The sequence below is a fragment of the Anser anser genome (genome assembly GCF_964211835.1).
Source record: "Anser anser genome assembly, chromosome: 3".
Taxonomy (NCBI): domain Eukaryota; kingdom Metazoa; phylum Chordata; class Aves; order Anseriformes; family Anatidae; genus Anser; species Anser anser.
Genome location: NC_139722.1, coordinates 27,607,797 through 27,624,572, shown reverse-complemented (window position 1 = coordinate 27,624,572; position 16,776 = coordinate 27,607,797). Strand labels below are relative to the sequence as shown.

The following is a 16,776-nucleotide window of genomic DNA, read 5'->3' as shown; positions in this document are numbered from 1 at the left end:
GATATATTCTACAATTTAAATTTTATCTAGTTTAATGTTGAAATTGTCCACTTTATTTTTTTTATTATTATTATTTTTTAATTTTATTTTTTTACAATTTCCTTTGGGTCACTGCTCCCTAGTATAATGTAACTCAGTACCTTTTGTCAGTTCTTAGCTTCCTTGTATCCATCTATATCCACTAATTTTGTTGTGTAAAAATGGAATTAAGGAAATAAAACAGAAATTGATTATTTGGCAAGGGTAGAAGAGAGACATTATTCCAGCAGTTTGTCCTAAATGCAGTGTTCTATTTTAATAATTTTAATATTTAGTGGGTTTTATTTTTAATGGGATAATGGGATTGAAATTGTAGTTGGAACTAAAAGGAGATGATTTGATTAGCTGTGTATAGTCACTGTAACCAAGTAAGAATTCATACTAATTAGCTGAACGTGTTAAGAATTGCTAAATGATACAGCCTAAGACAAAGAGCTAAGAGCTAAGAAAGAAACTGTTTAAAAAGGGGAACATATACAATGTGTTCTTAATTCATTTTTTTTTCTTTTTTTTTTCTGTCTTGTATTTTCCAGAAGTACAGAGAAATGTCAGTTATAAGAAACCATTTTGTATAAAATGGAAAGATATTTATAGCTCTTCATAAATTACTCTTTCTGCTCAGTGCTTGATTTGCAGTATTTGTTTTCAGATACGCTGTACTAAATTTTGCTGAGACACTGGTACATTGATTACCTTCACTTTTCAGGTCAATGGGAATGGTGCTCTGCTTACAAAGAAACGAGAGCTTACAGTAAAAGATTTTTGATGGAGTTCATTTAAGATGCACACACTGATTTGTATACATATGAGTTTACTGCCAATGACATTAAAAAAAAATCGTTTTAGTATAAAACAATGAATAATGATTGGCTCTGAAAGCTGTCATTTAGCAGTTTACATCAGAGCACTTTAAAACTATTTACATAAAAATAAAAAGAAACTGAGTACATTAAATGTTTCATTAATTTTCTTTAATGACATATTTTTCTCCGAAGTATACAGTAGATGCAGATGATGCAAATTAAGAGTAATTATGTTATTGAAAGGATATTTTTGTCGTAATTCCTTAAGACTTGTCATAAATACCATGCTGTAAACATCACTGAATCAATTGCTTTTTTGCTTCCTTGCTTATCTTCTCCATATCCTGTAATTTTATATTAAATAATTTGAGTGCTTTTATATTAATAATAACCAGTTCTTCATCACATTGTAACTACCTTTCAAAAATAGTTATTAAGGAGGTTGTTAGCCACCTCAGGCCTACAGCTTATAATTGCCTCAAAAGCTTGTAAAATAAAATAAATACAAAAATATCTGGTTTACAGATAAATCTTAATGTGTATATTAAGACACATTTTCACTTCTTCAGTTTGTCGTGGTGAATTCTGTAGTGTCATGAATAAATTTGATGCTTCTCAAAGACAAAGTAATAATAAGAAATGTTAATTAACATTACTGTTAGGAAAGGCTATACATCAGAAATGCATTTCAATTTAACTCAATTATTTGTCTACATGGCAAGATTATAAACTGTCATCTTTGAAAATATTTAGATGTGCAGTCACTTTTTTTTAAGCTTAATTCTAATAAGGTATACGTCAGACCAATAAATCATTGTATTATTTTAAATTAATAAATAAGAAAGAAATAGGAAGAATCCCATTCTACACTCTCCTTTTTCCACCAGACTTAGACCAATATGAGTGTGAAAGCTATTTAAGAATCCAAGTGCTAAGAAATAATTCTATGGCAGAGTGACATCCATATTAGTTACATTATATCTATATAGTATTCATTAAAATATTGTCATTCATGAAAAAATAAGTAGGATTAGGGCTTCAGCCTAATTATTTATGCTGTTTGAAGAACTGTAAGGAATTCACTTATTTATCATATTCTATCTGCATGAAATAATAAATATCCATTGACAACTTCCAGTGAATAGCGGATGGAAATGTGCATCTGTAGATAGATGTAATCAATTTTTCAGGGATGATAATTTATTTAAAAGAAGAATATGATCTAATTTCCATCACTGCTGTAAAGTGTTGCATTTGAGTCTGGAAAAAATCATGTACATATAACTATAGTGGACTGTCAAAAATCGTATCTTCAGAGATTAATATTTTGATCAAAGCATACTCCAAATATCTATTTTTTACCATGTCAGTTTAAGACAAATATTTTTGGAATAAAATGTAAGAATTCAGGAAATTAATTACTTTTGTAATACAATGCAGTATCAAGAAAATTTTGTTGTTGTTGTTTGTTTGTTTCTAATGACTTTTGTACATGCCAGCACCTAATAAAAATAGAATGTGACTTAAGTGAAAGGGGGGCAATATTTGCTAAAATAAGACATGCTTAAGTAAGACATATTACATTATCTCAAATTATTGCAACATATTTCAAATCACATTATAATCCAGTTGCTGCATACTGTGACTTCAGTGCCCCACAACAAGACCATTACACTGGTGTGGGTTAGCTCTTGATTCCTATGCAGTCAGGTATCCAGTTTTCCAGCTGTGACCAAAACTGGCCACCTAAAAAGGAATATGAGTACAGTCAAATGGTGCAGAGAGATGTCTCCAGAGTATTATCCCAACCTCCAACAAGAATGCCCTGAGGTCAAAATATTTTCTCCTGATGAATCTGTCAATCACTTTCTAAACTCTTATTTGGAGGAGCCATACATAAAACAGCTTTCTTTTGTTGGTTTTGATACTGTCACTTGCTAGGATCTTTTGATGCGCCTCTCCCCCCCCCCCAGCCCCCCAGCCCCCTTTTCTTTTTTTGTGTTGTGGAAGAAGCTCTAGAGATCAAGTCCGATTGAGTTCATTCATGCTCCTTATGGTTTTAGGGATCTGTCGTAGTTCTCAGTTGTGTTTTTCAAAATGAATTCTCCTTGCTTAGGACTCTAGGTGACTCCTATTTTGTCAGTCTCTGTACAGAAACATCATTTCTTTGCCCAACTTGCCCAGCTGTACTCTGGCTTATCTGAAATGGGGATGCCATAACTGTGCATAGTCCTCAAGATGATGCGGTATTACAGATTTATAAAGTAGCATAATGATATTCTTTGGTCTTTCCTTTACTCCTTCCCTAATAATTTGTAACATAGTACTTACAGTTCATTTTTTTACTGATGCTGAGCATTAGCTATCTGTTATTCTTCTTGATATCATTTCTGAGGAATTAGCACACCGTATTATTTATAAAGGTGAGATTTCTTTCCATGTATTTTACATTTATTTACATTGAATTTTATCTGTCATTTTATCACCAAAGGTCACAATACATAGGTCTTTACTGCCCCTCTTGCTTTTAGTCTTTCTTTATCATCACTGAAAAAGGTTTCACTGTTCACTGCATTTTCCAGCTTGGGCCTCCCCCTGGATCCCTGCAGGACTCAACTAATGACTTCCTCCCAGTGTGAATACTCACCATTTACTCCAAATTTCCAAATCCAAATAGGTTAACCAATATTTTATCCTTTAGAGGGCCTTCCTACTAATCCCATGTCAGGCTGGTTTCTTCAAGAGCCTTTGATAAAGAAACTTGTGAAATATCTTTTAGTAATCAAGTATAAGGTGTCAGCTTACTTTCCTTTCCATGCTTGTTTGTTCTTTAGAGAACAGCAATAGGTTGGTGAGGCATGATTTCCCTTTAAAATAGCCATCATAGCTCTTCATCTCTTTGATGTTTTTATTTTCCCATGTACTATTATTATCGTTTATTCTGGTTTTCAGTAATTTAATTGGAAATTCTTAGGAAATTTTTGTTGCATTACCTTCTTCCCAAGACACCTGTCAAAATTTCCTCCATTATGAACCCAGATGGAGAGAAAAATGTATTTTATTTTTGAGCTCTGACCTCATCTTTCTTAAATACTCCTTTTATAGCCTGAACAGCTGTTAGCCCTACAAGCTTTCTTTCTGGTTTCTAAGTCTTTGAGAAATATTTTATTATCATTTTTTATGCCTTCTCCAAGTTGTTCCTCAGATTATTTATCTTACCCGATTTCTGTGGATTTTTTTAGGCTGATAGGGTTTATGGTCATTTCATTTTTCCTTATTTAGATACAACTTAAGATTTTTAAGGGATACTCTTCTTGATTTTAATAATATTCCTGTCCTGATATTTAAATGTCTTATTTGTTGATTAGTTGCATTTTCTCTTTTTTTTTTTTTTTTGGGGGGGGGGGGTTGGATAGGGAGTATGGATTTTTTTTTTTAATATGAAATCTATAATGCTTTTCATATCGTATGCTTTATATCATATGCTGCTTCCCATAGCATCTCTTTATTATTCTCATTTTTGTGAGGGCCTTTATTAAAGAAAAATTATGTACAATAGTATCATGTTTTGTTCTTGTAGAACTAATTCATTATGACCACTCTTGCAGGATGGCTCCTTAAATGTTATATTCAAAAAGAATATGTCAAGACCAGATGCTTCGTGGTTGTGGATTCCAGTTATAGTTCCATGAGGGAGTCAGTGGCTGTGTTACAGTCTGAGGCAGGCTGTTCCATGAGAATAATTGAATTATTCCATGCCCTGCACATGTAACCTTTTTGATTTTTAGGCTCATTGCAGCATTTCACAATACTGGTCAGGTGGTTCCTAAAACAGATTTAATATGTATATATATATATATTTAATGTAGTCTCAGACTCTCAGTCTGTCTGTTTGGACTTTTCCCTGTTGATTAAGTTAGATTGTTAATCAGATTTTATTTCCTTTAACATCCCATACCATTCCTCCTTAAGCAATGATAGCAGCCAGGTATCTTATTGTTCTGTTATCTGCCTACCTTCAACTATGTTTCCAGCATCCTTTTTAACTACAGATGCCAGTCTTCATCCTGTTTATTAAATCCCTGTTGTTTGTGTAACATGCATATGTAGCAGTTTTTTGATTTTCTACTTTGAGTGTTATTTAAATGGCACTTGTAAAGCAGCTTGTTCTGGCTGCTTTCCTGGTTTTTCTTTCATTTTCAGTCTTCTGTTTTATGCAGTATTTGAGAATTTAGAGTTCCTGCAGCTTTCTCCCTAGTGGATATATAATTGAAAACAATCTGCTCTTCCATGCCACTGACATTCTTCCACTTTTCAGATTAAAAGCTTTTAAATGTTATTCTTGATTTTAAAAGCCAACAACTGGATCCTTCATACTTCAAATGAGGTCTCTTCCTTTTGTATAGACTCTCCCTATCCTAGAGGTGTCCTTGGTTTCAGATGAATCATAATTCTTCCTCCTAACAACATTATTTCAGCCTATCATTGAAGCTTTGGTTCTGTTGTAACAAGACTATTGCATAGAATACTACTGTGAAGGTCTTGAGCATGTGCAAAGAAGAGCAATCAAGCTGGTGAAGAGATTAGACAACAAGAGTTATGGGAAGAGGCTGAGGAAATCAGGGTTGTTTAGTCTAGAGAAGAGAGTGCTGAGGGGAGACCTCATCACTCTATTCAACTACCTGAAAGGAGATTCCAGTAAGGAGGATGTCAGTCTGTTTTCTCAGGTGAAAACTGATAGGATGTGAAAAACATGCCAGAGAAGTTTAGATTGGATATTAGAAATAATTTTTTCATGGAGAGGATGGTCAAAGATTTGAATGGGCTGCCCAGGGAAGTGGTGGTGTCGGCATCTCTGAATAAATTTAAGAGATGTGTGAACATGGCACTAAGGGACATGTTTCAATGATGTGACTCAGTAGGTCAAGTTGATGGTTGAACTTGGTGATTTTGAAGGTCATTTTCAACATAGATGATGCTATGATTCTGTGACAGAAGAGTTGTGTAAGCCATAGACTCCCAAGGGACTAGAAGTTGCCCTTCTGTCCCTTGCATGATCTAGGTAGTGAACACCTAGCTCTCCAGAATTTATGAATTTCAGAAATCTGTGTGTAATACCAAAATTCATGTAGTTAATGAAATGAATGAGGCATCTAAGCTGGAGATATACAGCAGCCCACACTGAGCGTCTGAGGCTGGAGGCAGACAATAGAAAGTGTTAAAACAGACTGATGCGTTTAAAACTCTTACAGAGACACCAGCAAGACAACTGTGTCAGTTGTGACATGAAAGTGAGTTTCAGACTGATCCCTCTTCCTACATACCAAATTAATTACTTTGGTATGGATAACTGTGTCACTTTCACCCTTCCAGGAGAACATACCTGTCTTCCTTGAACAGCTGGAGCCTGCGACATGCTGTCTTGGCAATGTAAATGAAAGATATTCATGGCCATTTTTTCTTTTTCTGATATCTTTTATACATATTTTGCAAACACATTCACCCTTCCTGAACTTTGTAGATGTGTAGAAGAAGGGTAATTACAGTGGAATAAATGCTTAAAAGTTAAAACTAAATAGTTTTTATATATACCTGAAGCGTTTCTTAATCAAATTTGATATTACTTCTATAAAGAGGGAATTTGATATTACTTCTATAAAGAGGGAATCAGATCTTAGACTGGCATGCAGGGAGAAGAAAAAATGCCACCAGTTAAAAAATTAGCAGATCATTTAATGTTTTATTAGGTAGGAGCATCCCAGCCACAGTTTTGTTCACTGTGGATATGCTGTATCACAATTGTAAAACTTCCTTCCTGGATACTCTTTAGTTATTACAGACACTCAGGCCCTCCAGCTTACTCCTGCCAGCTTGTTTTTCACATACAACGTCTTGTTCTTCTTTCAAGGTGTTGCCCTGAAAATATTTTTTTCTGTCTTACCTTAACTAAGTCTAAAGGACAGAAATGTCACTCACGAAGGCATGCCATCAGCAAAGTATGACATTCTCAGTGCTTTAGATGTTTTTGACACTAAAATGTCCTAAAACTTAGCAACGTCTAGTTTTGTAATGAGACTGAGTAGGTGTTCCAAATAGGAATTAGTGAGTAATAAGTGCTATCGATTTGGAAAAATTACAAACATCGACAAATACTGATAATGAAAAAGTCACATTCTTTGTATACATATTTAACACAATGATGGATTCTTCATAGTTAGAAAATCAGGTACATCTATATCAAATTACAGGGTGTTAACTTACATATATATATGTTAAGTTTGCTTTTACATTCAGCAGTGTTAAATGAATTAGAAATTAAGGGACCAGTTGCACTGGTTACTGCTACTAATATCTGTACTAATGCTGTACTGCTACTAATATCTGTAGGGAGAAGCTCTGCAGACCCTCTGTTTGGCATGCTAGAGAACAGAACAGCCAGAACCATTTCAATTTAGAGAAGGGAGTGGATCTTTCCACGCTCAATATGGTGGTTGTGTAAACCAATGGAAAGCCATCCATGCAAAATGATGAGTAAACACAGCCTTTTCTCCTTCTTTAAGCTCATCATAGCAAGCAAAAAATTAAGTACCAGTTCAGGTCTTTGAGCTAACACAGTATTACTTGAGTGTTTTCACCTTGTAAATATATTTTTTAAATGTGTCCTCCTCTTAAAATATTTTTAAAATATGTTTTAAAAAATGTTTTAAAACAACAAACAACAATATAGAAAATGTAGAGAGGGAAAAAAATGAACCAGAATTTTGTAAAATGTTTTTGAGTGCTTTTCCAGACTGGTTTAATTTCTGTAGAGTGATGTGAGATGTCAATCAATTTGAAGTTATGCTTTGCTTTGATTATAAACATGACTTGAGAATAAAATGAATATTTGCATAGTGCTTAGTATATGTAAATTGATACACAAATGCTGCTGTAAGTATAATTACTTCAATAACAAAAGGCAAAATCCAGTTGACTAACACAGTTTTTAATTAGATTAACATAAACCATTTGTGATTTGATACAATGCTTTCTGCAAAATTAAATACTACATGCATGTATGCTAAATCGGTTCACTAACATTTGGGTCGAAATTAAGTGTCATTATATTTTCATTGACTAAAAAGAAAATTGAGTTTTATGTCACATTTTTACTAGTCCAATATCAGTAGCATATATTTGAAAGATACATTAGTTTTATGGTTGAGTATTCAACCCTAAGACATCCTGGTTCTTGTTGACTTAGAATTTAAATTTGCAAATATAGCATCTGGCAAAGAGAAATCTTTCACCTAATATGAAATCATATCCAGCTCAGTTAGACTAAGATGATGCACTTGAAAATCCCACTGCATTACAGCTCCTTTAGATCTTCCTTTTAAGTTCCAAATTCTGTAAGTTAGAAAAAAGTTGGTAGGTTGCTGCCAGTTAGCAAAGAGCAGATGGTGTTTATTACTGTGACCAGTAAATTGTGTATCTGTGGGAGTAATAAGCCCAATTAGCCAAATGTTGATTATGGTTTTAAGTGTTGTAGTCTAAGTACCTCTTTTCATACCTGTGCATATGCTGAATATAAACTTATTTGTGCACTTTTGAAAAAGCTTGGTGGTGCACTTCTTCAGTCTGAATTGTTAGCCTTCGTAGAAATATCATTTTATACAACATCTTTCAAGTGAGTCAGTGTTACCTTGTATTTTACTTATTTTTAAATATTAAAAGTTTACTGTCTCAGGCTTGGCTAAGATGAATGTGAAGAGATTTTTTTTTTGTATTTTTTTATTTTATTTTTTATCCTACAGAGGCCCCTTGCCCTTGATTTAATAGAATATGGCTGTTGCATAGTCTGATTTTGCTTTGAAGAGATGGATATTTTTAGCCTAGCCTACTCTGCCATTTTTAAAAATACTGCTCTATTTGAACAGTTGTTCACTAAAAAGCAGTCTTCGTAGACATGTGTCCATAAGAGCCATCCCTGCTTACCATCAGCCTTGCACAGTGCTTTGACTAAGCTGGCGAAATAGAGGTAAGCTTAGAGAAAATCAGCATCTGGAAATGTGTGTAGTGTATTCCATTCTTGAAATGCAGACAAACAGGGCCAAAAGGCAAAACGCAAAGATAAAATGTGACATAAAGATTCTCTTTCCCATTTCTGAGGTGAAACAGCAGGCTACTGTGTATTCCTCTTGTCAGTGGAACCTGATCTTACTGCACTTACCTTGAATAAGTCCACTTTCATAAGCAAACCAGTGATTTTAATTGCAGTAATTTCTTCAATCACACACGAACCATTCAAATAAGCAATAGTAGCTACATATATGTAACAAGGTCTATTTTTTATTTTATTTATTTATTTTTTTAGCATACTTGACAGCTTAGGGTAAATATCATGTCTTTTTGTGTCTGTACAGTGCTTGGTACGTTGATTCTATCTATCTCCGCAATTAAAATAATAATTAAAAAAATGGCTGCAGTGAGTCATAAACCCCTTAAACTTGTTAATTGCAGATTTAATATAGATCCGGAAGTCTAATTGGTTTCTTGGATTCTTCTCAATTACCTCATGTCAAAGTTAAAAACAGAATTACACAAAATGAAATGTTTGGGTGTGTGACAGATTAGTGGATTATAATAAATCATACTGCTAACGCATGTATTAGAGAAATATTTATTCAAATTTTCCTCAGTTAAGTCATTACATTTAACTGAATAAAGACACATCAGACACCAAACAATTACTTTTTAAAAACAGATAAAAGATTTTAATTCTAAGGTCCATTTAAATTCCTCTATTTAAATGCCACAACTTGTTACCAAATTCTGACAGAAAATTGCTTAAAATGAAAATGAGGGAATATTTTTGTTATCTCAGTATGGACTTGTATCTGGAGGATGTTTGTCTAGAGTCACTGACCATCTGTTTCATGGAGTTATGCCAAAAATACATTTTCACTGTAGATTTAGATGCTTGCTATGAGCTAGGAAATAACCAGACAAATGCTGCACCATCTTCTTCAAGCACACCATAAATATGTGCTCCCAGCACTTTTTAAGATAAAAAATGTGTAATAAAAATGTTTATTTCTTAGGTAAATCTTTCAAACGTGGTAGTTTTAATGATTCTAACTTTGTTACTCAAATTTAATTTATTCTTGAGGTAATTCTGTTGATTTAAACCAGAAATGAATTTGCCCTTTTTTTTCAAGAAGCTGTATTTTTCCTTTGAGCATTTCATTTTGAGCCCATCTTTCTCCCCATGAGCTAGTATCAGGTTTCTTCTCCAATCATATATGAACAGATCAGATACAGAGTGCTCTGGAGGATAGGGCAGCCTTATCTTTTGGTTCTGGGACCTCTGTAGTGAAGTCTCAGCAGTGCAGTAGTCTTAGAAAGCATTAGAACATCTCCTTTGGCGTAGGTCTCCAGAGCCCATCTAAAGAAATATGTTCATTTTCTTCTTCTCCTGCTGTCTCCTAACATGCCCGGCTAAAGTAGAGTCCTGCAAAATTTGACCCTTCCAAACTTGTAAGCTCTTCTCGAGAGGCAGCAAACACTACAGTGCCAGAATTAAAAATAATATTGCATTCCTATCTGGAGCAGTAAATGCATTTTGGAAAAGCTGAAAAATACTAGATTTTGAAGAGGCATTGGGATAAGCAACTATATGCAGAGGGAGAAAAACTTGTCCATTGAAGGATTTGCTAAGCTTAATGTGCCTATAAAGTAATGAGGGAAATAAAATTTTCCTTCCTAATCTTCCAGTGCTACCTTTACACAAAGGGAAGTCCCCTATGCATATCAAAAGGTGACAGTCTTTAACAAATGCTATTCTAAAATGATTGAAATATCAGAAGTCTAAGAACAGGGTGAGAATAAACAGGTCTCAGTCAGTAAGGTTTTATTCAGGAGTGGAAAATGCCTTTGTCTCCTCTCCTTTTTCTTTAGCACAGGACTGAATTTAGATAGGAAAAAGATCTTTTATTATTATTATTATTATTATTATTATTATTATTATTATTATTATGGTGGTGGTAGTGTTTTTTTATTTTTATTTTATTTTATTTTATTTTATTTTATTTTATTTTATTTTATTTTATTATTTTATTTTATTTTATTTTATTTTTTCTTGAATAGAGAAAGATTTTTGTGAGAATAAATATCTCCGAATATGGAAAGACACTTTGTCCCCCCACAAAGGAGCTGATAGCAAATGGTGAATAGAGCATACTAAAAAATAACAAACCTGCTTTGTGTTGCCCATGCCATTGCTATTTCTATTTTGCTGTTTCTAGGATTAGAAGAAATGAATTTAGTCTCCTAGTTCAGGTCTTTGTGTTGTTTATCTTACAGCTGGAAACACTTGTCTGTCTCATTCCGTATTTATATAAGTTTTGTTGCTTTTCTGAATATTTATCTGTGTATAGACCAGAAATAGTCAGTGACACATACGCTTTTTCTGAATGACAAACATATTCCTTGCTTTGCTTGTAAAACCCGATTTAAATAGTATTTGTAAAATATGAAGTGTTACAGTTACATCAGGGAAGTATTTGGGCTACATCAAACATGGAAACAATTATTCTTCTAAACATAAAAGTTTACTTTCTATCAATCATTGTATTAAGTTTGAGGCTTGAATGTTAATGCTGTAAATATAATGCTAGATTTGTTATAGCTATAACTGTGGTGTCCTGAGATGCTCAAAATCTTTACTAAAACTTAATGGAGATTTTTAATTTTGAAAGCACTGTGGGTTAGAGCTTTATGTTGCAACATAGGATAATAAAATATGATTACTTGCTGTTTGATTGTCAGCATTTTTGCCCCCATGTGCAGAAGGGAGGTGGAGAGGAAGATAGGTATGGTTTTAGATAGGATAGGACTTACGGGGAGCACTTTAATTCATAGTTCTTCTGTGTTATGGAGTAATTTTCTGTGTACTTCTGACAGTGCCACATGACTCAACAGGCCAAGTGGTGTCCCCAGCAAGGGTGACATTCCTCAGCCCAAGGTGCCTCATGCTGCTGGCTTTGGGGAGACCCCACCTGACCTCACAGCCTGTGGGAAGGTCACAATATTCCTTTGCACTTAAAAGCAGAGCAGCAATGGCAGCCCACCTGGTTGTTACAAGAGAACTGAGCATTAGGTGGTTAGGTTATTCAAAAACAAGCTTATTACATTTGGAGAGAGTCCTGTGTATACAACCAAAGTGAAGATTCAATGTTTGACTACTATTTTGAGCATTAAAAAATGAGGTAGCAATGAAAGTCACAACTGCTATCTGCCTAGCTTCTTTAGCTCCATTTGTAGCTGTCAGGTCATTGAGACTGCTCCAGTGCAAGGAGCCACAGACAGGTCCTGGACAGCTGACTTGGGATACTTTACAGTGTGCCAGCTAGCCTCCTAGGATTAAAAACAAAAACAGGATTAAAAACAAAAACAAAAACAAAATTTGGTCATAATCCTCTACTTGTACAGAAGAAAACAAACAAACAAAAACAGAGTGTGGCTGAATCTCTGTCATAAAATTGGGGCTTCGCAACTTTTTTTTGTTGTTGCTTAATTTTAACAAAACTTTCATTTCGTAGTTTGTTGTATGAGGCATTGATTGGTCCCTTGTCATTAGAAGCTTACTGTATTAGTATATGTATGCAGTCCGTACACAGTTCAATAGGATAGAGTATAAAAGTATGGTGGTGTCAGCTACAGCCTCTCCACAGTACAAATTCACTTTCTTTTCCCCATCTTATATACAGCAAAAATACAGTAATGGAGCTGTGTCCATTTACCTTGGATGCCTTCTTTAAAGTTCAAACTCCCACCTGTGTTCATTTCCAGGAAAATTTGCTTTAATATGCTGTATACTGAAAAAACTTCCTCTTCAGTTCACCACACCATATAAACCAGATATTATGTAAATATAAACTTACAAATATTTGTTTGTGTGTTTATTTACAATTCCATAATAATTCTGCTGATATTAGGACTTTAAAAAACAATACACAACATCAAGTTTGAAGAAGGTAAGTTCAACCATGGGAGTGAGAATACGTGTGATGATCTTGGTGTGTTATAGTACACTTGAGTCTGTCATAACAATGTATGTTAGCTATGGGATATATTTTAAGAACTAATTATTGTACATGTTTTTAACAGCACAGGTTATAGTTAATCTCTGGCATTCCACAGATGCCATGCAAAACAAACATATCAGCATAATAAATACTGACACTGGGAGACGGACTGCATATGCTGTGCTCCAGCTTGACAACACCTTGTTAGTTTTAGGGATTGTCTTCTCAGTGGCTTAAGCTGAAGCAAGTGAGGTGTGTTGATGTGCAGCATGGGAGGGATTTTCAGACTTCAAAGAGTTTTATGATTATAGACTAGTGCTAAAGATGGTTGGCAGCCCTAGAACTTTCAGATGCTGGCAAGACTGAGGACAGTGGTAGAATTTCTGATATTGTGCACTGGCTTTTCTTCAACTTCAAACAAAACAAAAATAAGAGCAATTCAGTTTTTCACTTGTAACTGCTTGCTTCCTGATCTATGTTTTCAGAGAATATCTAGAAGGTGGATGAAGTGTAAATGCTTGTCTGATACATAATCAATAGAATTAAAATCCCTCGCCACTTATTTCCTCTGAAGTGATTAAAATCCACTTTGCACATGGTTTATGTTGGCCATACTGCTCCTTTGCAGCAATATTTCAAGGTAATTATTAGACAGTTTATGACGTGCTTAAGTATAAATGTTCAGCATAAATCTTCATAGACTGTAGTTTAATAGTTTTGCTCCATTCAGAGAGCTAACACTGTCGAGCTTTGGCTGGTCTTCTTGTAGGCTTTTCCAAGCTTACGTAGCTGTATAGCTCTTTCAGCTTTTGAAAGGCATCTATTCCTAATATTTAGAGACACTGAAAGCATAATTTCCGTCTGGTTCTACTCTGATTGGTGAAGTGTAAGTTGTACAAAATAATTCATCCTGTAACAACCGTTCTGCACGTAAGCGTGTTCCCTGTAGAGATGAGACAGTTCTGCTGTTTGCTCGACCTTCTCTAATGAGCCTTCACATGCATGAGATTTCATTTTTGAAATCTTACTTCTATCAATAGATTAAGTCCTAGGGCTAATATATAGTTTCAAATTAAAGATGCAATTCAGTCCTTGCTGTTTCTTCCTCATCCTTAGGCTTATTTCCATATGAAATTTAATAATCCATCTGAAGCCAGAAACTTCTTCCAAGTAAAGTTGGACAATGGAAGATGCATAGCTAGTTCGAGTACAGACTTACTATTGTTTATATCATGATGATTTAAAAGGGTAAGATTTATTGGAAAAGTTGTTAACTTTTATTAAATCAACACATAGAGTTGGAACAAATTGCAAGCACACATGCCTGAAAAATGTTTTTTTGAGCTTCAAAGCTCTGTTTTTCTGCAGCTGTACTACTTCCTACTTCCCCCTAGACATTTCATCTTGCTGAAATCAGTTATGTTAATTTAGGTGGAAGTAGATTTTGCTTTACATGTTTATTTTTCCTCTGATTACATATTATTTTCTTTGATGATATAACCAATATTTGAAGGAAGTTGCAAGTAATTTGTAATTAAGAAACTGGAACAAAAGTTAGCTTGAGTTCCAGGGTATCTGGCCTGATTTTGTGTTTGGCTGGTATATATGCATGTTAGGTTCTTGCTGGCTAAAATGGAAACAACATTCCCCCAGATCTCCTTTTTAAGATTAAATTTAAAATAGCAGGTAGTGCAAAACAGGGTATGTTACAACATCTCTTCTCTCACCATCTCCCACAGTATTCTCCTGAAGAAGCTTGCTGCTGATGGCTTGGACAGTTCAGTGGGGGAAGAACAGGCTGAATGGCCGGGCTCAAGGAGTCACAGTGAATGGAGTTCAGTCCTGCTGGCAGCTGGTCACCAGTGGTGTTCCCCAGGGCTTGGTACTGGGGCCACTTTTGTTTAACATTTTTGTCAGTGATCAGGATAAGGGGATCGAGCACACCCTCAGTAAGTTTGCAGATGATACCAAGTTAGGCAGGGCTCTTGATCTGCTTGAGTGTAGAAAGGCTTTGTAGAGGGATCTGCACTGATAGGCTGAGTCCAATCACAGGACACTCTAGGAGGCTAAGTGCCAGGTCCTGCACTTGGGTTGTAACAATCCCATGCAACAGTATTGTCAAGGATTAGAACAGTTTGCCTAGGGAAGCGGTGGAGTCCCCATACTTGGATATACTTAAGAGATGTATGGACATGGCACTAAGGGATGTGTTTTAGTGATGAGACTCAGTAGGTCAAGTTGATGGTTAGACATGGTGATCTCAAAGGTCTTTTCCAACCTAGATGGTTCTCTGATTCTCTGATTTGATTCTGTGTTCTTTCTAGAGGTTCATGTGTAGTTTTGACACCAGTATGTCCTGGATTGCTATTCTTATTGTCATGTTCTTCATCCGATTTTTCTCCTAGTTCTGCTCTAAAATAAAAACAAGGAAGTACATATATAAATGCACACCTTTATCCTCAGCTGAGCTTACTTTTTGTTGAAAGACAAGCCAGAGTACTGTCTGTTCAAACTTGATCATAGTTTAGAAACATCCTAAGCTAATACTGATGGTTCTCAGTCAAATTCCAAAGACAGCATGCCATAGAGTTTGTAAAAGATTTTGGAAAGCATAAAACATACTAAATTGAAGAAACTATTGACTTCAGAATAAACAAATCACTGTTACTTTATAACTCCTCCCCTTTTGTTATTTTTGTCAACATTACATTAGCACCCCATTTATTTACTGTTCTGCCACTAAATTTTTCATATAGATATCTCTCCTCCCCATACATATAAAACACTGTTGTATGTGTCACAGTACCTGTGCAGTGTTTAAGAGTATTAGCAGCATGCCAGGCAAATCACAGTGCTCCTCAAAATCTTCTCAGAAAACAGCCTGAATATCTACAGTGGTCTATTATTTGTATGATTAATTCAGTTGCTGGCAAAACAGACGTTTGAAGCTGATACACACAACAGCACTTATTTTAAAATCAATATGTAAAACATCAATTCTTAAAAATCCATTGAAAGATCTAACTTTGCAGAATATATTACTTTGCCAATAAAGCTGGCTAAGTCAGGAAAGAACATATTCATTCTCTCAGTTTCACCTGTCATCTAGTAAGAAAAGTTCTTGTTTAAGTTAGTTAACCTAAGCAGCCACTGATTATTTCTCTCCTAAAGATGAACCTCCTAGGTTCCAAATAAACCACGAATGTTTTTAGTGATAAAAAAATACCTCCATTCTCCACACTTCTATGTATTAGGCCTAGAAAGAAAATTAAACTTTTCCCTTTAACCAACTCCTTTATAAAGGATTATTAACTTTTCAAAAAGGTGCTCCTTGGTTTAAAATAGTTCTCTTTCTTACTTTCTAGTTCAATTTTGTTGGGAAATTGCTTGGACCAAGAGGAAACTCCTTGAAGCGGTTACAAGAAGAAACAGGTGCAAAAATGTCTATCTTGGGGAAAGGCTCCATGAGGGATAAAGCCAAGGTACTGTGTCTGGATTCTGACTGCAATTAGTGTTGATACATTTGCTCTTAGCTGTTACACTTAGATTGCCTGTCTACTTATTAATGGCTCAGTTAACAGACTTAAGCTAAACTTTGACTCCAAAGGCTCATTTGTTTTTTTCAAGTTACACCAGTTGTTTAAATATAGTTTTTCTCTTGCTACGCAAACCTTCCCGTATAATTGTGGACCACCACAGTTACTATAGTACCACTGTTGTTTAAATAATTAACACAAAAGAGAAACCATCTTCTTTTTTTCTGAGTGAAGCTTGTTTCTCCTGAGAAAGTTTTTTTTAAGATTACTGCTGTAATGCTGATGTACGTTAATAGTTTTTCTCTCTTTTGTTTCTTTAGGTTTGCTCTT

At 34.8% G+C, this 16,776-nt stretch overlaps 1 protein-coding gene across 4 annotated transcripts in view; it reads left to right on the top strand.

Moving 5' to 3' along the window:
• Positions 1-16,776, top strand: part of KHDRBS2 (KH RNA binding domain containing, signal transduction associated 2) — a 381,101-nt gene that overhangs the window by 107,112 nt on the left and 257,213 nt on the right. For all 4 annotated transcript variants that reach the window (XM_083831469.1, XM_083831472.1, XM_083831470.1 and 1 more), the window contains exon 3: positions 16,276-16,392. In XM_083831469.1, the coding sequence (XP_083687595.1) occupies positions 16,276-16,392 (117 nt within the window). The remainder of the gene's footprint in view (positions 1-16,275; positions 16,393-16,776) is intronic.